At 37.3% G+C, this 20745-nt stretch overlaps 1 protein-coding gene across 1 annotated transcript; it reads left to right on the forward strand.

Moving 5' to 3' along the window:
- Positions 1–11814: 11814 nt before the first annotated feature.
- On the forward strand, positions 11815–19787 carry LOC139718671 (serum paraoxonase/arylesterase 2-like). Its single transcript, XM_071630128.1, has 9 exons — positions 11815–11888; positions 12823–12893; positions 13515–13570; positions 14421–14589; positions 15768–15903; positions 17192–17389; positions 17737–17818; positions 19031–19147; positions 19540–19787. The coding sequence occupies exons 1-9, from the start codon at positions 11815–11817 to the stop codon at positions 19705–19707; spliced, it is 1071 nt and encodes a 356-aa protein (XP_071486229.1). The 3' UTR covers positions 19708–19787.
- The last annotated feature ends 958 nt before the right edge of the window (positions 19788–20745 follow it).

Raw genomic sequence — 20745 nt, forward strand, 5'->3', positions numbered from 1 at the left:
GCCGGAAAAAAAAAAAATCAAACAAACTGAACATAATCGTGGTTCAAGCGAGTTAACAAGAGTTGTATTGACATGGATGGCTGCAGCAGTGACGTCAAGTCAAAGGAAAATATAGTTTCATTAATTTAAAAAAAAAAGAATTTTCCTGATAACGACTCCATACCTAGGTATGTTTTATATAAATAGGCCTATGTATTGACACGATCCATGCAAATCTATTCAAATAGCCTAGCAATGGTGAGAAGAGAAAAATCAAGTTAATTATTAATCAATCATATTCCATATTTCTTATGATTAATCAAATTGTGTTGTTGATGTTATTTGTTTGTTTGTTTGTTTGTTTGTTTGGGAAGTTTGATCCATTGTGAGAAAAAAGATCGACCTGTCACACCACAAATTCTTCGTTTTAGGAACAGCGAGGAGTCTGACGTTACAAGAACGAAGTGATCATACTGAAGAGCAGATCTATTTAAACAATGAAAGCCAAGAAGTAACAATATAAACTGAACACGGTATGCTGAACAGGTAACACGTGAAATGACTTCAGTACAGGAGTGATATAGTTGCCTTTTCATTTAACCCTATAAAGCCCGAGGGGGCACATTGTGTACCCTACCAGATTTTCATTTGCCACTCCTTGCTAAAATCTTATTGCAAGCATTTTGATGTATAATTTCGCTGTATATGATATTGCTGGTTGCCATGGCAACCATAAACTGACAACCATCTCAGTCAGATTTTGCGTATTTTTCTGTTCCAATTTCAGTAACCATATTATAGCGTATGAGATGGCTGAAATTTGCGGAAGAAGCAAAATGTGAAGTAAATATAGCCCTGAAATGTCTTTGCTATTATTTCCTTTGTTTTTATCAACCTGCAAACTTAAAATTCCAATATTATGGAAATATGAAATGTGATAATTATACATGTAAATATCCCAAACAAAACACACAGGTTTCATAATATATTTCTATGATGTTGTTGTGAATAGCGCCCTCATATGGTGACTTTGCGAAATTTCAACCATAACAAATAATGAAATTCAACTTGCACATCATTTGCGACAAATATGAAAATGATAGATCTATAATAACACATATATACCGGGGATAAAGAAATTGTAGAGAAAATCATGTTTTAGCATATTTCCTATGTTTTTTTTCTATATTTTGGTAATAGTGTCCTCCATAGGTGACCTTGAGAAAATTTAAACAAGCTGTCATATAGAGTATGAGTTGCTCTACTAATGTGCCAAATATGACGATGATACATCAAACAATAACAAAGTAATATAGGGGCACAATGTCCCCCCCCCCGGGGGGGTGCATTCGAAGGATCAAAATAGCATGGGTTTTATAGGGTTAAGGCGAATAATTCTAGCTGCGAAGTTGACAATTGCCCGTTTTAAGCAAACCATACGAATGGGCGTGTACCGAAGTATAAACGGGTTGAAATTCAAGCACATACATGTAGTTCGATACAATCTTTTACGTAGCAGAGCGAGTGAGGTATATATATATATATATATATATATATATATATATATATATATATATATATAATATATGTATATATATATATATGATACGAATTAACCCACTGAGGTTGGTTTGAATTTGCTACAACACGCATTTCCCATAGCCGCTTGCCCAAGTATACTCGGGACTCATCCTCAATGGTTAACCTGTATCACAAAGGTGATATCGAACAGGACAGGAAGAAAGTATCGGGTTGAAGGAAGAATGGACACAAAACAAGGTTTGCTGATTAGGTCGTCGTATGTATTGCTTTTAAATACACAGAAACATTAGTAAAAGGTCACTACAGATTTCGCAATAGCCCATCTATTTCATATTGGTTGAATGGCTGGAGAAACAATGTAACGCATTCTGTGTTTTGCTGGTTTTTTTTTCCCCGCGAGCATTCTATCTTAATCATAACATTGTTACATTGAAACATTAATACACACCTGAGTAAACGGTGAAGACATGATAAGCCATGCTTTCGTATACGTCTGTGTGTGTAAAACAGTAGTCAAGTGTTCTGATGGTAATACAACTACATACAGTGTTTCGAGAATATCATACACATTACATGGGACTCCCCATGCATTCACTGAGTGCAACTGTACGCCATCAACGCTACTCCTGACTTAAATCAACACATGGGTAGGATTTTTCTCACAGGAGAATCACGTGCAACATTTTTTTTTTCTTTTTTAGGTCACTGGCGTGGAACACTTAAATCTGGTGATCCCCTCTCAGTAATAATGCGTCATGGGACACTGCTAAGCAGAATAGGAGGCCAAAGAATGACGTCATGTCCGGGATTTGGGGAGAGGGAGTAACCATAATATTATATGACTTGCTACGCACCCACGTCGAAAATCACCACTCTTTATGTTGTGAATTAGATACGATTAGAAACGAATCTTTTTCATTGCAGTCCTTTCTTGTATTTCAGAAGAGTGTTGTTCTGTTATTTTTTTTTCGAACTTATGTGAGAAACATTTATTCAAACTTGATGCATCGTACTTAATATAGATAATACTGGAAAACGCCATTCCGTATATGTGACGTACGTGGCGAAAGCATTTGAGGGATATGTTTTACTGGTGTGAACGCCATTGAGGGGTCCAATAGAGAGGGAATTCGTTGTGCCGTAACACGCCATTTTGGGGTCCATTTGTGAGATTGGACACGGGTGAGAAGCACAGTTGTCCAGAGTGACCCCCATACGTCATGCATTCCTATCCTTCCCGTTTTAGACAACCTAGAACTGAATATTTGAAGAAATCATTTGAACACAGATTTGCTATGAAATATAAATAGCATAGGTTATCATAAGTTATGACTTATTAGTTTCCCCTTTTCTTTCCCTTGTATCCCTTTCTTTTGTTATTTGCTTGTATCAGCTGTAATATGCGATGTTGTTGGTTTTTTTTCTCTAAATCAATGTACCTAATATCTTCATATTTACAACTTATGTATTTCATACTTTCATATTGTATTTAACTTCCATGTTCTGGACCCCATGGAAGACAAGAGATGCCATGTTGCCATCGCTGAATATGGGCCATCCAGCCGTTGCTGTTTTTATACGGAAAATAAAATCAACCAATCAAAAAAAAAATTAATTCAGACATGGTTGACCAACAGTTGACCGGAATCAAATTAGAGAATTGAACGCGTGATGGTCTTGTGGGCAGGATCTATGGTCTTGATAACAATCCATGCCTGTATTATTTCAGAGAGAGAGAGCGTGGAACTTTACTCCGACAGTCCACTCACGTGTTAGGCCTTCTTGATTGTTTTTTTTTTTATTTTGCCAACTGTTAACTTTAATCAGTCCCTTTTAGGACTATGCCACGTAGCGCAAGGGTGAATTCTTTATTAACGTTATTATTGTCGCTCACTCATGTCACATGCATGTGATAGAAACATGGCCTTAATTGAAAATATGAAGCCCCGCAAACTAGCAAAATCGTGGTAAATTTCCAAGTACACTTTGCATACAAAGGAATTAAACTTTTAATATTATTCGTGCTTTTGTAGCCAACTCATCGACTACTTTTGCTTGCATGACACCAAACCATAGCAATTCTTTATCATGAATTATTTTTGGCCAAATGAAATGCTATTTTATTGTTTGTTGATATTTTTGCTTTAGCATGTACTGTTGGAAAGTTCGAATGGTTTGAAAATCTCCTAAGATCATCAGATCATGAAAAGATTTATTCAATTACACCCATGATTTGATAGTCGTCATTACTTTTTCAGGGTATGATTATATATTTTGTGTAGTTTTGATTTTTATGTTTTGTTTTGTTTCATTTGTTGGTAGCATGCACCTCACTGTGTCCGGCACGCATGAAATTTACATCAATCAAATTCACCCTACAGCAATTACATTTTTTTCTTCTCATCATGTGGGATGTGGATACCTCCTTCCATCTCATAATTTCCCCCCACTTGATCTCCCTCCACAGATGACTGACAACAGATTTCCGGAAATTGCAGCAAACGTGAGCGCCAGATGGTTGAATTTCAATTTAACAAACAAAGAAACAAACAAAACAAAACAAAACAAAACAAAACAAAACAATACAAACAATACAAGCAAAAAAAAAAAAATCCCTCAAATGGGTGGGGCATACTTTTTTATCAAATCTTTTTTGTCTACTATACGCGTTCAGCCAAGTGATGGCGCGATCCCGAGAGCTTCTGGGAACTTGCTGCCCCCGAGAATCTCAGGCACGGAACTGCAGGGCTCACACGGGTAAATACTTCCCCATAGAGACGAGTGTTAGAATTAAAAAAATTTAAAAATCTGTGAAATAGCTGGGAGAAATGAGGTGTTTCATCTTCACGAACCTGAAAAAGTGAGATATACCCTTTCATCCATCAAATTTCCAAGGGGAGTTCTTCTGGTCACACTCCGTCCAAAGGTTCACAAACCAGACTACGAGTTCTTTTCACTCAAAATATCACCTATTTCACGTACACGCACCCAATGAAATATAGTCCCTTCAAATTCCATGAGAAAATCTTCCATCCTCCAACCAAAATGCAGATTGTAGAGGAATTCATACTTAGTATCTGCAGCTACACGTATCCATTTTTTTGCCAAACTTCATTTCTGATTTTTAACTAATTTTTATCTTCATTTATTTCAGTATCCTTGGTACGATTTTGTGAAGCGGGTAGGGGCATTCCATTTTATTTACAGGTGTGAGCCATGCGTGTAATTTCGTGATCTAAGGTAGCAGTTCTCGGGATCGCGCCATCACTCGGCTTAACGCTTATAGTCGGCAAAAATGAATCGACAAAAAGGGTCCAGAACTAGACTAACTCTCGATCCCCATGCCTTGTCCCCATCCATTTCAGACTCGGTACACTTTGAGGATGACAACTTTTTGAATATTCCACAAAAAAAAGAGTTCATCAGATCGTTCTATTTCAATTCCAAAAATGTAATAGCTTGGTCGTGTCGGAAGGAGATACCCCTTCCCACATCCTCCCCCTCTTATGTTTCTGTCTTTTAGGATTTCAAAAAATGCATATTCCGTATGTGCACCAAATCGCTAAATTACATTTCTAAAATTGCAAAATCTCTCCTTTTAATTCATATAAGATGAAAAGTGGAACAAATCCTCTTGCAGGTAATGGGATAAAACATTTTTTAACCATTACTAAACAAACAACACAGAACTGTGAAAAAAAAGCAGCAACGTGATACACTAGCCTTGGTATTGGCTGATTACAAGGTTGGAGTACACACGTAGTAGATTGGGTACAGTGAAATTATAGCATGGTGCTATACACTTGAAACTTTGCTCCACAAATGTAAGTGTAGACCCATCAATCAGCTCTCAACTATACATGACCTGCCGCTTTTGTCCTTGTGTTTGTTCTCATTGCTACAGGAGTCAGGAGATGTTAGTCAGCAATGGGTTGGAATACTGGCACCATGACTGGAGTGATATGGAAAGTAAATATTAATCATATGCTCCCGAGGCTACCGTTTACACATATTATTCACGACAAGCCTGATTGCTCAGCGAAAAAACTTTTCCCTCCATGGACTCGTCATGATCGGGAAAAGACTATACAATTCATTAATGTGTCAGTCTGTCAGCAGTTACGTTCGTCGACGAAATGATCATTTCTTCGACGCCGTTCATCCTTTCGAAATTGTCGGCGCTTTTGCCTATAAAGTGTCGAACTCATGGACTTTGTTTGCCGAGTATCGGTCTAGTTAATAGCTTAATTTACGCATAGGGTCCTAATATCGAACTGGTGGACTCGTCAGCCTATTTGGCTTGATGTTTAGCTCGTGGGCTGCTTAACTAGTAGGTAGTATGACTCACTGGCTGTATGACTCGAGGGTATCGAACTCGTGACATGCAACAACTATTAAAACAAGGAGCTTCAAGGTTGAAGCTCCTTGATTAAAACAAGAGACCCGAGAGTCTCGCACGCTCTCTCGAGTGTCACAAGTTCACCTAAAACGCATTCTTGCAAGACTTTTTTTAGGACCTCAAGGGGCCATGATGTCTATCTTTGTATTCTAACACCCTGGCAGAAATATGTGCCTATTTTATGCAGAAAAATCTAACCATGCATTCTACAGAAAGAAGATTAAATGTAAAAATTGTCCCAAATTCATTTCCAGTAGGAGGGGGAGGAGGGGCATCCCTGCATCGACAATAAATAACCTTGGACGTACATTTACTAACGTATTCACTCAAAGTATGCGTGGTTTCAAAAGTGTGTTTTTTTTCTGTTGACAATATCTAATTTCGGGGTCCTAGGGTCCCATTGGGGATGGGGGCATGGTGTATCCATATTCATAGATATATATCCTGTCACCCTTGTGATAATGCCTGCCAAGATTGTTAACTAACTTGTCCATGTGCTTTCGAGAATAGAAACATGTGAACATTAAGCCCACGTTGCCTCACACTCCCCCCCCCCCTCGATCTGCCATGAACAAACTTGAAACTAAAAGTCACCAATAAAGTATTTACTCAAAGCACTATAAACTTAGCTTATCACTTCTGGTTCTAGAGAAAAACAATAGTAAAGATCCCTTATATTGAGGGTCTTCCTCCCCCCCCCCTAACCCACTCCCTTAGCATTGTGCCCCTTGGGTCCCAAAGTTGGAAATGGTGTGCCTTTGTACCTACATTTTTAGGGTCAACCTAGCACTGTGAAGGTAATTAGGCATTTTGAAGAATTACATAAGAGATAAAATGTCAAAATTGGGCCACCATTATGTTGGTCCCTGCCCCTACCCCCATGGCCCATCATCTAATCTGCCTTGAACAAACTTGAAACCAAATCTAATCTATTAACCCGTAGCTCTAACTTAGCTCATCAGGGCTTGAGAGAAGTCTTGTAAAGATTAAGTAAATTTAATGCTTTGCTGTCCCCCCCCCCCCCCTCAATCATTGGGCATTGTGCCCCAGGGGACTCAAAGTGGAAAGTGGTGCCCATTTGCACAAATTATATTCTACACTCCAGCGACAATCATAACTTAAGTTTGGTAAAAATCTAACCATGCGTTTCCAAAAAGAATTTGAATATGTAACAACAACAACCCCCCCCCCCCCCAAAAAAAAAAAAGGAATGAACTTTGGCCCTAATTTCAACCCGGTGTAGTAGGCGATTATGTCCCCCCTGGAGAAACACTCCGGGGAACCAAATCTCCGTGTCAGATTTCAGGATTTAATGTCTTAGGATGTAATATCCTGATTTCAACCGGCGATATGGTCCTAGGTCTTTTCAACACTGTCAGGAAATAGTGTCCCTACTCCCACACAGTATATCTGCCAGCAGCGATAGCGCCAGCGGCCGAAATGTACTGCGACAGTACAGGACATTGGGTCGAAATTTAATCATTTCAAATCTATAGATTAAGTGTTGTCTGTTTAATATCCATGACTGTATCTATTAATAGTTGAGTGGGAGTTCTGATGTGATTTGGATAACAAAATTACACGTCATAACCGAATATTAGTGTTTGATTCCAGACTTACGTGGTGACTAAGTTGCTACTTTCGACATAACACTCAGTCCCACACATTCCTATTTTTGCAGGGCAAGAAAATCGTCCTATTTTTAGTATGTACACGTTGTGTCGCTTGAGTATGTTTCTGTGTTATTTACTGGTGATTACACTTTTTTGGGGGGTGGGGGGGGGGGGGTCAACATTAACCCACACCCCCACTACCACGCGAATAGAGTTCTAGCAGTGTTTCACAAGTTCTACGTCTGCATTCTGAATGCCACCATGGGTATACCTTTCGTGAAATTCGTTTTGAAAAAAATAATGATAATACACCTGTAGTAACTATTTTGTATAGCGCACATGTTCAATTTCGGTGCCAAAGGCACTTCGAAAAGAAAGAAAGAAATAAAAATATACAAAGGCCTACATATACAAAACATGACAACAGGGAAGTAAATGACCAAAAAAAAAAAAGAAACATAATCCCTGATAAAGAACACAATTTTCTATTCTTTATGGATTGCAGTTATACGTAATCCTCAATGTGCGAGGAACATGTAAATTACGTCTTTTGTTCAGTTTTGAATGTTCCTGTAGATGAAAGTTGGCGCAATGGAATATGTTACTGATTCTACAGTTTGCATGATCCTATCTTTATTTTTATATGACAGAGGCATCAAACAATAGATATGATAGAAATAATCGAAAATACAGCATTTTCCAAAGACTACCCTTTTATTTTGTGTTATCTTCAAACCAAGCTTTACCTGTAATATCATTTGTTTATCATATCATCAATCTGCAAACTCAAAATTTCAATATTTTGGAAATATGAAATGTGATACCAACATATGTACCCATTCCAAGCAATACATCATAGGTTTCATATATTGCTTTATATTGTAATGAATAGCGCCCCCATATGTTGACCTTGAGAAATTTCAACCATAACAAATAGTGAAGGTTGACTTGCTTTTCCTTTGTGGTAAATATCAAAATGATTGATATGAAATAAAAACATATATGCTCGGGATAAAGAGATACAAAAAAAACCCATGATTTTAGCGTATTTCCTATGTATTTCTTTATATTTTGGTAAATAGCGCCCTCAGTGGATAACCTTGAGAAATTTCAAATGGTGGGTCATGTAGAGCATGAGTTGCTCTATCCATGTGCCGAATATGACGGTCATACATCATATAATAAAGAAGTTATATGGGGGGGGGGGGCACAATGTGCCCCCCCCCCCTTGGGCCTGGAAGGGATCAAAATAGCTTGGGCTTTATAGGGTTAACACCATGGACAAAGACGTGGAGCACCAAGTGTCGCATGGAATATTTCGTTACGAAATCAGTCATTTCTTCGACGAAATTACTACATTGTATTTCTCTAACGAAATTATCATTTCGTCACAAAACAATCAGTTTCAAGACTAAACCGTCTATACAGTTATGGTTTATTGAGAAAAAATAGTGATATTTCCTTATATTTCAGTCTTTACTGCAAAAATTTCATACGGTATAAGATGTTTTGTGATACAACTAACCTACACATATGCATCAAATGTGATCTCTTGAAAAAATGTTAAATCACTGCTCCTAAAGGTCAATAGAACCTTTAAATTGCAACCTGATGTGTATAGACGTTGCAAAGGCAAAAAGAATTCCCCATAGCCGATTTTCTCGTTGTCATTTGGGTACTGTCAAAGCTGTAATGAGCAATATAATAGTCTGAACTACGGCTCGATATGATCTCAATCTTCGCCATATTTCGATCTTATTCTTCAGTTCTTGGAGCTGGAGATAACAACTAGTGGTATTTCATGCTGAAGCTTGCATACGAGTATCTAACTTGCTTCGATAGTGTCTTTCAGATTCAAACGACCCTCAATGAAATTTGGGAATTTTTTTATCACCTGGATCACAGATTCTCAAGATCAACGTGGACAGCGCCCTCAACTATACCATCAGAGAGGTTTTTGCAGACGACACGGGTTTGATTCAAGGAAGCAGCATCGCCTGTCGCCATGGAGATGCTATCATAATTGGAACCGTCAAAGCAAAAGCTGCATACTGCGAGTTACTTACCAATTAGATAGAAAGAGGATACCATGATGAGTTACGATTTTATTTTATTATTATTAAATCATTGTAGTCTTCCTGTTCAAATCTTTTTAGATAGAAACATCTGCATTGGCCCCAGATATAATCTTAGATATTAACATGAGCTCAATAAATCAGCAGAGGGGAGAACACAAGGAAAGGCATGATAAATTATTAGACTTTCACTTGATTGTAAGGTTTGTAATAGGTTTTCATTTATCTTCAAAATGCCTTGAGGTCGTCGTCACAATCACGTTAACCAACATCATTGTACAAGTGAAGACGTACAATAACGTGGCAAGTTAATGGAACGTGACATATGGACGCGGAAGAGTTCCAGTGTCTCAACAGAAATGCAAATAATCGTGTAGATGGAATACAACGTATCAATATGTTTACACCCGAACGATACAAAATATTCGAAATCCTCCTCTATTTTTTGTTTTTGTTTGTTTTGCATTGTTTTAGTTCAGTTTTTGTTTCGTTTTGTCTGATGAATTAATATTTTGTTCTTTAGCCATCCGAATTTGATAGGCCCTTTATGTAATTTGACATACATGTTGATATAAAATGTTGATTTCAAATTGTGTTGTAAAGGAAATCTCCATTTCCAAGCCCCAGGCTTTTGTGTGATTTCATCCTTTAACTCATGTCTCTGTAAATATTTCGAATGGGAAATTATGAAACAAATAAATTAATTCAAATCGAACTGAACTGAATTGCATTGAATAGTTTGTGTAAATAAAATCCATCATGTATAATGATATCCTCCGATAATAGTAATAATAATGATAACTAGATCTGTCGTCTTTGGGACACGATACATATATGGTATAATTTTGAAATTGATAGGCAGAGGACTTTCTGAGCTAACATCTACACAACTTTTAAGGAGAAATAAGAAAAAGAAGAAGAGGTTAAGAAGAAGAAGAAGAAGAAGAAGAAGAAGAAGAAGAAGAAGAAGAAGAAAAACAAAGAATCAGTACAAATACAGAAGGAGATCCGAGAGGATACTCGGATCACCGAATTCTAAACTTGACTGACCAATTAAGTCAGGTCTAAAAGAGTAAATGTATGGTTCTCAGAAGTCGAGCTGGAGGAGATAAAGCGACATGTAAAGCAGAGAAAAAATAAATATGACGATAAGAGAACATTTGACGTGCAAATAATGGCGATCTTTTGCAGATTAAAACATATACGAATGTTAGATTTTGCCATTCGCGTCCTTCGCAAATCGTTCAAAGCGTGAAATACACATTTTGCAAAATACACTTGGGGATAAAATGCTTGATTTTCTTTTTAAATCCGGTATTTCTTGAAAAGATCATACACAAGTAATCTATGTGACATATCCTCTATATCCTCCAGAGGGGCCCACACACTACAAGCTCTGTCTTTTTAGTGGGTCCCTCCATTTTTCGCACGGTATACATGTACTTCATTTCGATCACTTCTGTTTCTTTTTTACTATACAATGTATGATTACTAAAGGTCCTCAATTATTGTACAGTCTTTTCATTTCACTATGTTCTATTTACCTTGTTCTCTGTTATCAAAAGAAGTGAAACATATGTTATGTCGGAAAATGAAATAAACTTTGAATTTGAATTTGAAAAAATATCATGGTTAATGTAACCATTATGTAAAAATGTAACCATTATGCAACCATTATGTAAAGAATGTAACCATTATGTAATGTAACCATTATGTAAATTAATGTAAAGAAATTTAGACGTTTCAACTTGAATCAAATAGTCATTATTCATTTTTATATCGCCTGGCAAATGAGTGAGAGAATTACTAAAGAACACATAAAGGGTTTTGTTTAATACATTGAGAGACAAGTTGTTTCCTTAGTAATACCCATCCCCATAAACGTTAATATAAACAAAAAGACGAATATCAAAACATATACCAATAGTCAGTATCAAGAATATTAAGAGAAACGTCAGTAGCTGTGAGTAGTATTCTTCTCATTGACGATGGTGGCGCTGTGTGGGACACTCAAAGTCCACCCCACCCCACCTCATCACCCCAGTTAGCAGAGATAAGGCGGCAAATGCGTATAAGTACCTTCGTTCCACCAAGAAGCTCCATGGGTCCAGGTGTACGTAGTGCAGAGGAAACTGTTACAGGTGTGTAATGGATTGTGAGTGAATTGTCTTCCGAACATTTTGGCTGCTCCCCTGACACTGACGAGATGGCTTTTAGTTTCCGCCAGGTCGTTTTCGGTGTCCTGCTAGCGCTGCTGGTTGAACGACTGGTCAGATTTACGTGAGTTGGGATTATACTCGTATTTTATCTTAGCGTGATCTAGTTCATTATGGACGAAGCGACAGAAGGCCTTTGCACGGATATGCCTTCCAGCTTCTAGCATTTGCTATACTGTGAGAACCATGTTTGCTTTGCTCGCATCTGAATTGTTCTGTGCGGCTTTCTTTTTACAATAGACAGTCACGTTGGTATATTTCTGCGTGTTTGAGTCTTCTTTCTGTAGCGAAGGACGACAGATTGTAATGGATGAATGAGCTTATCGCCTTAACGTACTATGTCAGCATGGATTGTTAACCGAAACATCTATTTTACTACACATTATCATACTCCGCTCATTCATTATAGTATGTCCATAGTATATAGTTTATAAACGTATTTGTTTGATGAGGAATCAAACCGCTATAAGAATGAAGTCTTGCTGGACGCGGTCAATCCACGAAAGAGATATTCTATGTGGTGTCTATCGTTTATTTTTCATCTTCGCAAAGGAGCATCGATATAATGCTTGAAACTTTTTTTTTCATCATCTTATTTGTTCCTTCTCCATATCATCCATCTCATACGGAAGCCCAAAATAATGAGAAGTAGCATTCACCTACAGTTTGTCTGTATTTCGACTCTTTTACGAAGTCAATTAATGCATAGAATTCTGTGGGGTTGTTTTTTTCGATTTTGTTTCTTATTACGACGCCACCCGATGGGAAAGGATCGGATATTTCGTATGTACTCGCTTATACTGTCGGCTCAGCAAACGATGATCATAAGTTATGAGTCAGATGTTTTGGTATACTGACCAAGTGTGAAGTCACGAAGACCTCAACCCCCCCCCCCATACCACCACCTCCTTAATAAAAAGCAAAAACAAAAGCAGTCGCTAGCTTTTAATTCGTTGCATAAAAGCGATTAATTTCTCTATTTTATCGACTATCGACAGATTCGTCTATGGATTCTTCTCCAGCATCTACACCCACTACCCAGGGACTTGCAGGATGCTCCCAGGCATTGGTAATCACGATCCTTGAACCCCATACTTGCAAGTTTCAATGACGAATCTCTCGAGTAATCTCTTTTCAAGTGTAGCTTCACAATATGTTCACGTTAGCCTTAACAAACTGGAGTAAAATCATGACCTTTGAGAGAAAAAAACTTAGTGAACTTTGAAAATTTTACATGCGATATCAGGAGCAACCTCATAATTGTAGGTAACTTTGAAGTAATAATGATGTTACCACCTCACACGTCTCCCAAAAACAAAGCAAAAAAAAAAAAAAAAACGGACCTAATTAAAGGTGGATCCCTCCTTTTATCGGGACCACTTTGTTTTGGGATAATCTCAGCCATTCTATATGATTTTCATAAAAAAAAATAAAATTTTTAATTTCTCTTAAAACTGTATGCCCTTAAATATTCTATTCAAGTGGTTTCTAATCTTCTCTTAGAAGTTTAAATCTGAATCCCCATCTTAAACGAAACTATGCCATTCCTTTAAACTGTATTTTCACTCCTTTCCATATCCAAATGAAATAAGGAAGATACGAGAGTTGTTGATTTCTGAATTTTCATGAAATTTTGCTCAAGCGACGGAAACGATCTCAATGCTGTCTTCTCCTTTTTTATCATCAACAGTTCATGGCTCTGAAGACATTGTTGTGACATCAACGGGTCTAGCATTCATATCTTCGGTAAATACCACACATATCACAACATTAACAAGGGTAGTTCCATAGTGAAATCTGAAATCTCCATAAACTTAATACGCGGACCACCAGGTTCCCATATGGAACGGCAACGTCATATAATGATCCTTATACATTGTGTACTAAACCTCTCTAAAAGGAGAATAGACGGTACTGAATGCGAAAGGAGTGAAGTCATGCTTCCTTTGTATGATTTATACTTAGCTCAGAAGTCCCCTTTTCTTTTCATTACAAATTGTCAGGCATCACCATATCAGCTGGAAATATAACTATAATCTCTTCGCACTTTACGATAAAGCTGTTATTTTTTTTTTACGAACTTTAAACAATTTTTTTTTTTTTACTCTTAGAAATAAAATCCTTTGCAAGAATTTGTCGAAGTTGCCATGAACTAAGGTTCATTCAACCTGACCATGCATTTGTGGTTTTAAGTTGGGGCTGATATTCATCTTTTTATGATGAAATTATGTCAATTATTGCAAAGGTGTGAACAATAACCCTTTCTTTTACCCAAGTCGATGTGTTCGTCATTTTGATATAAATGTCAGGAAACCATTTTACTCCCTCCTCTCTTCTATCACTCTCCCATACAGACAGACAGTCTGACACACACGCATATACATATCAACATATCTCACTCTATATATTCTCCTCTCTTTCTCTATGTCTTTCAAATTTATTCTTACTGTATCGTTTTATCTGTATTTGGTGAGTGGGATTTGGAAACGAGGTCAACAGTGCTCTTATCTTTCTGATGATAGTTATGTTCTTTATGTCTTTCCGTGACGAATATTACGATCTTTTGGTTTGTACGTCTTATCCGGGCTCATCATAGGGAGTACTACAGATGCAGGAACAATCACCATCCATCGCTGGGAGAATCTTCTTGTTTGACTTCAGTCATCCTGATGAAGATCCCGAAGAGGTGACAGTAGAAGGAGGCGGTATCCATGACAACGGCTGGATTCCTGTCGGAATGGATGTCTGGGAGAGTGGGCCTAAAGGTATCTGACATAACATTTTCATGAAAGAGCAAAAACAATCAAGCAATGCATGAGGTCTATCTCCAAAGTAAAACGAAACATAGACCTACTTCAGACATGTTCACTGATCATTCTTTGTCCTTTATACGAGCAGAAAGCTGCAGCAGACGGGTCCAGAGGTTATCGGTGTGTTGAATCTAATCATGGAATCGTAATCATTACTCCAGCTTATTTTTTTTTGCTCTCACCACACATACAGCCTAAGATTGGGATGACAAAGACTATATCTGTACTGGCAAATCCTCGCAGAGAGTCGTGAGTACAAAAAGCAAATCTCAGATTCAGACATGTCTATTTAACTCAGCAGGATTTGTCGTGTATAATTTTCGGATCAAACTCTGTTCTTCATTGTGCTATGGTTTTCTCAAAGAGAATCTCTTTGGGTAGTGTGCAACAACGACGCTTATAATTATGCGCACGCTAAAAGTGACTGCTTGTATGAGACAGAAGCCCCCCAATAGTTTGCAAATCGTATAACAGACGAGGTCAAATTCCAGTGCAGTCAGCCCTTAGCTGATATTTCTAAGGGTGAATCAAAGTCGATGTTTTGTCTAGGCGTCTGCATCTGTTTATGGATATTATCCATGACCTGAGTGTGCTGGTCCCCTTTAGTATACTATACTGTCTAACCGCTGAAGAGGGTTGGAGTTCAAGTGGGTGTAATAGTGAATGTTTTCTCTAATAATAGTCAGTTCCAGGGCCCTCTGGCAGAGCAGTGGAAACACTTAAGAGGCTGCCCTGGATAAATAAGACCTTATTGTAGTACATAATTATGTGCTGTAATGACCTGTAGTCAGTAGTAGTCTTCTGAAACAGCGATCTCGTCACCAAATTTAAACAATAAAATGGATTCGGATAAGAGTTTCTTCACTTTGTCTCCCTATAAAAATTAAATTTGTCCGATTTTCCTCAAACTTTCACCGATGCGTTCTACTAGTATTGCTGCATTCACTCAATCCACATGTAGATTTGGGCTTATTCCCATTTAAGTATTAAATTATTAGTGCACACATATGTCTCTTCGACTACAAATTTCATCTTATACTTAGTATAGCGATAAGAACTATAATGCACTTTGAAACATTTTGTCTCATTTTGTTATCATTAACATTGTGTCTGTTTCTTGTTTGTTCTTTCAGACAAGCCCACATTCACGTTGTATGTTGTGAATCGGAAAGAGGGTGATGTTGGTATTGAAGTATTTGACTTCATGAGGCGAGACAAAAAGCCAATCCTCAAGCATAAACGAAAAATAACGCACCAGAATATTTGGAGGTGAGTGCATTTATCACGAGAGGGCATAATATTAGTCCAATACTTGCTCATGCAGTAGTGGGATCTACATGTAGCTTCATTTACTTTTAGGTCCTGTCGTCTGTAAGCGGACCATGATGGAGGGGGGGGGGGGGTTTCGGTGACAAAATTTAACGCACTTAACAAAAGAAAAGTTACAATGCATGTGGCGTCATAGTCACGTGATTGCCGGGACCATAGCTGTAAAGGTGTCCATGCATAACTCATGCGGTTTTTGCGTTATGGCTTTCAAAATGATATAGTAATAGTGTTTTCGTGTGTTTTTTCTCTCCTTTTTGTTTATCTCTAGCTATTGCCTCTGTTTGTAAACTAATTTGTATTAATTATAAATGTCGAAGGCCTCTCTTTCTCTGTAGAGGAACGTGTAGAGTATTGAATCATAGATTCAATCAAATTATGGAACAATGTATTGGATAGAGAGTCTATCCATGTCTGTTGTTGGCGGCGGCATCTCAAATTCATACAAAAACTGACAATTTTGAGCATCTTCACCCGGCAAGGAAATTGTTTAAGAGCATTGCATATGAAGTGTTTGCTGTGAACATCAAATTTTGTTATCTCCTATATATGGGAATCCACCTTGATTATTGTTTCAGACCATTACAACATGCCTATATAATAATGTTAAGTGCACAGGGTTTGTTCCACGTATAAGAATGAACATTCCGTCACCATGTTCACATTCATCTGCTCTTCACCATGTTAAGGTCCTGTTTACCATTGCGAGCAGTGATTTAAAAATGTTAAATATATCACATCTGATACGTTATGTGTAGGTCAATCGAATCACGAAACATCCTACCATGTAAAGATTTCGCAATAAATCCTAAAATATAAGGAAATATCACTATTTTTCTTAGTAAATCATAACTGTAGACGGTTTAGTCTAGAAACATTTTTTATTATACATTTTGTTCACATTTTGTGTATTAAACAATTCAACATTAATCATCTTATTCAATTTTTTACATTTGTTATTTCTGTCCCTAACTCATATGTTAGGACTATTCTGTAGCACTAAAGCTGGGTTTTTGTTTCATGTGCAAATGGCAAATAATGCCTTTAACGTATTCAGATTGACACATTTAAGAATAGAGATATATACTTGCGATTTGAAAAGATCTGAAGCCGAATCACCATCATGGTATTTTTCGAGTACCTTTTCGAGTACCTTTGCCGACAATGAGTGCCTAATGCGTGAGATGAATATAATCATAATATTACTTCACACATGACATTGTGTCCGCAGGCCAAACGACCTTGTTCTTGTCGGCGAGGACCGGTTCTACGTCACAAACGACGGATACTTTCCTAAACCTGTGGACAATCTGGAGCTGATCCTAGGCCTGAAAGTTGGTAGCGTTGCCTATTATGACGCCGGGGAGGCTCGAATCATGAAAACTGGAATTGGACTAGCCAACGGCATTAACTTGTCACGTGATAAGAAGTAAGTTGCGTGCAAAGAGCTTATAATACTATAATGAGCAGGTGGTGAGGAGAAAAATCTCTCTCTTTGGTTGTGTGCGTATTATTGCGACCCCTCTGTGTATCATGACGCCTCCATTGATTAATGTATGCAGGAAACAGGCGTGGATATAATGAAAACAAATTTGTTATCCCTTTTTGGAGCAATTAACAGAATTAATTACGCGAATATACTATTTCTCTTATTTTGGTTGTATTTCTGGCTATACCCTAACGTGCCAAAAGCACATCCTGTAAAAATAAATGAACTTTTTCTCTGTTCTTTTTATTTCCTGTCCTTACATTTACGTTTACACATCACTTTCACAGGTTGCTCTATGTTTCTGCCGCTACAGAGAGGAAAATCTACGTTTACAAATTTAATGCAGATGGGAGCTTCACCGAAGTCCAGGTTTGCTTTCTTCAATGAAGTATGGTGTCCAAAATATAGATATATTGAATGTGATGAAAGGAAAAATCCTCTTTATAATCATTTGCAAAATGACAGCACGAGGATACCATATTTTTGGTATTTCTGGCTATGTCTTAAAAAAGTAAAGAAAAAAGCACAAACAAACAGAGAAGACATATATGATCGATAATATATACATCTAAAACTATGGGATCCTATTTATCAAAATGGAATTTAAAACAAAATTGTTCATGACGTTGTGTTTGTGCATGCGTGTTTTCATACATGCAACATATTTACACCACATTTTGCGTTTGTCATCCATTGTGGGGCATTTATTCTCTTTGTGCTGTTTTGTTTGTTGGTTTGTATTGTTCATATCGCGCCATGTGTCAGTGTTGCGACAAGCTGCTACCCAATTCGAACTGTTTCAGACAATTTTAGAATATGACCATGGTGACACAAAATAGTTCATGACGTTGTGTTTGTGCATGCGTGTTTTCATACATGCAACATATTTACACCACATTTTGCGTTTGTCATCCATTGTGGGGCATTTATTCTCTTTGTGCTGTTTTGTTTGTTGGTTTGTATTGTTCATATCGCGCCATGTGTCAGTGTTGCGACAAGCTGCTACCCAATTCGAACTGTTTCAGACAATTTTAGAATATGACCATGGTGACAAGCTACATGTACATAAAAAGAAGGGTCATTGAATAGGTGGTTCAACCGTCAATCACGTCAATTGTCATGCAATGATTTTTACTGATCCACACTCAGCCGTGCGTCCGGTAAAATCCAAATGCATGGCCATGCGTCCGGTAAAATCCAAACGCATGGCTCAAGTCTTGTCTAGTGTTGTTAGGTGTACCCGACGCATGATGGGGAAAATGGTTGTATTTCATAAATTTACAGGCCCATTTTATAACACAAATCATGCACAGGCCTACTTCGTGGATCAGTGAGAAATGGATGCTCTCGTTTAACTTTGGAACAGTCGAAAGCGAACTCGCTGCACTCGTGGGTTTGAGTTCCAAAGTTAAACTCGCGCATCCAATTCTTACCGATCCACTCTGTCCTGTGCATCATTTGTATACTGCCTTGTTAATTGATTTTACTTTCTACTCACTGTAAAAAGTTCCTAGCACGGAAAGGGCTAATCAACACCTCATTGTCAATTCTTGTATTCAATTTCTCGTGACGGACGAACAGGTGATCGCCCTTGCTACGATGCCAGACAATATCGACGTGGACAAGGATGACGGCTCGTTATGGGTCGGGTGTCATCCTTCTATCTATGCTGTCTTCAATAGAGCTGGATTTGGACAGGTATCGAACAACAAATTTCTTTGAAACTGGGAACAAAAGCACGTAAAGATACTTTTCGGGAATTCATGTTTGAAAGTATTTCCCAGATGAATGAATGTCACAAAGACACCGAGAAATTCACCTAGCTGTTTTTTCTGCTCCCATATATATAGGATAGTGTAAAGGATATAATACATAATGACCAATTTATCTTAGTTGACCTTGTAGCTTCTCGCATGGCATTGTCCCCGCAATTTTTTTTAAAACTTGTTCTATTTCTTAGACCTAGTGATCAGAAGAAGTGTTATTTCGTGAAGCTTGCACATCTTACTTGGCATCAATACTACTTTGGAATCATTATGGTTGTGATATTGGGATTATTTATTTATTCTTTTTTTTCATCTGGATCACAGGTTCTCAAGATCAACTTTGACAGCGCCCTCAACTACACCATCATAGAGGTTTTTGCAGACGACACGGGTATGATTCAAGGAAGCAGCATCGCCTGTCGCCATGGAGACGCTATCATAATTGGAACCGTCATAGCAAAAGCTGCATACTGCGAGTTACTTACCAATTAGATAGGTTTTCATTTTCTCATCGTGAAATTATTGTAGTCTTCTTTTTCTATTCTTAAAAAAAAATAGGAACATCTGCATTGGCCCCAGATATAATCTTAGATAGTACAATGACTTCACTAAATCAGCAAAGGGAAGATCACAAGGCAAGACATGATAAATTCGATAAACTTTAACTTGAATGTCAGGTTTGTAATAGGTTTTCATCTATCTTCACATGCCTTAGGTTCATCGTCACAATCACGATAACCAAGTAAATTGTACTACCAGTGAAGACGTAAAGTAACGTGGCAAGTTAATGGAACGTGACAAATGGACCCGGAAGAGTTCCAGTGTTTCAACAAAAGTGCAAATAATAATATGTAGATATTTCATATAACGTATCAATATATTTACACATGTACTATAACATTTGCAATCCTCCTGTATGTTTGTTTTTGTTTGTTTTGCATTGTTTTAGTTCAGTTTTTTTTTTGTTCCGCTTTGTCTGGTAAATTAATGTTTTGTTCTTTAGTCATTGAATTTGATAGTTGTTTTGTTTTTTTTACATTTTCAATTAGAATTAGTTATGTTGATATAAAACGTTGATTTTTGTATTGTAAATGACATCTTCATTTCCAAGCCCCAGGCTTTTGCGTGATTTCTTTCTTTGACTCACACGTCTCTGTAAATATTTTGAATGTGCTTTGATGAAATAAATAAATTGAATTGAATTGAATTGAACTAAATTGAATTGAATAGTTTGCGTAAATAAAATCACTATTAATGTAAATTCATACACTGTATGTACAAATGATATCCACCGATAATTCGATTCAATTCAATGCAATTCAATTCAATCAATTCAATTCAATTCAATTTTATTTCATACTTCTCGTATACATCAATATTACATCAAAAGTAATAGCACAAGTTCTTGTACCTTGTTACTAATGTACAAAATAAACTAAAACAATATACAATGTGTATACATGGTATAAACACAGTAGTTATATTGATGATTGGTCGAAATCTCGCTTTGGGTTGTACCAAGAGAAATAT

The sequence above is a fragment of the Diadema antillarum genome, unplaced genomic scaffold, assembly GCF_040938485.1.
Source record: "Diadema antillarum isolate AM-2024a unplaced genomic scaffold, OU_Dant_1.0 scf00000098, whole genome shotgun sequence".
NCBI classification, from domain to species: domain Eukaryota; kingdom Metazoa; phylum Echinodermata; class Echinoidea; order Diadematoida; family Diadematidae; genus Diadema; species Diadema antillarum.

Excerpts from the sequence above, each read along its gene's own strand:
- LOC139718671 (XM_071630128.1), top strand. The coding sequence starts at position 11,815 with ATGGCTTTTAGTTTCCGCCAGGTCGTTTTCGGTGTCCTGCTAGCGCTG. Across the intron at positions 15,904-17,191 it reads ACGCACCAGAATATTTGGAG|GCCAAACGACCTTGTTCTTG; the intron begins GTGAGTGCATTT and ends TTGTGTCCGCAG. Across the intron at positions 17,819-19,030 it reads GGAGCTTCACCGAAGTCCAG|GTGATCGCCCTTGCTACGAT; the intron begins GTTTGCTTTCTT and ends ACGGACGAACAG.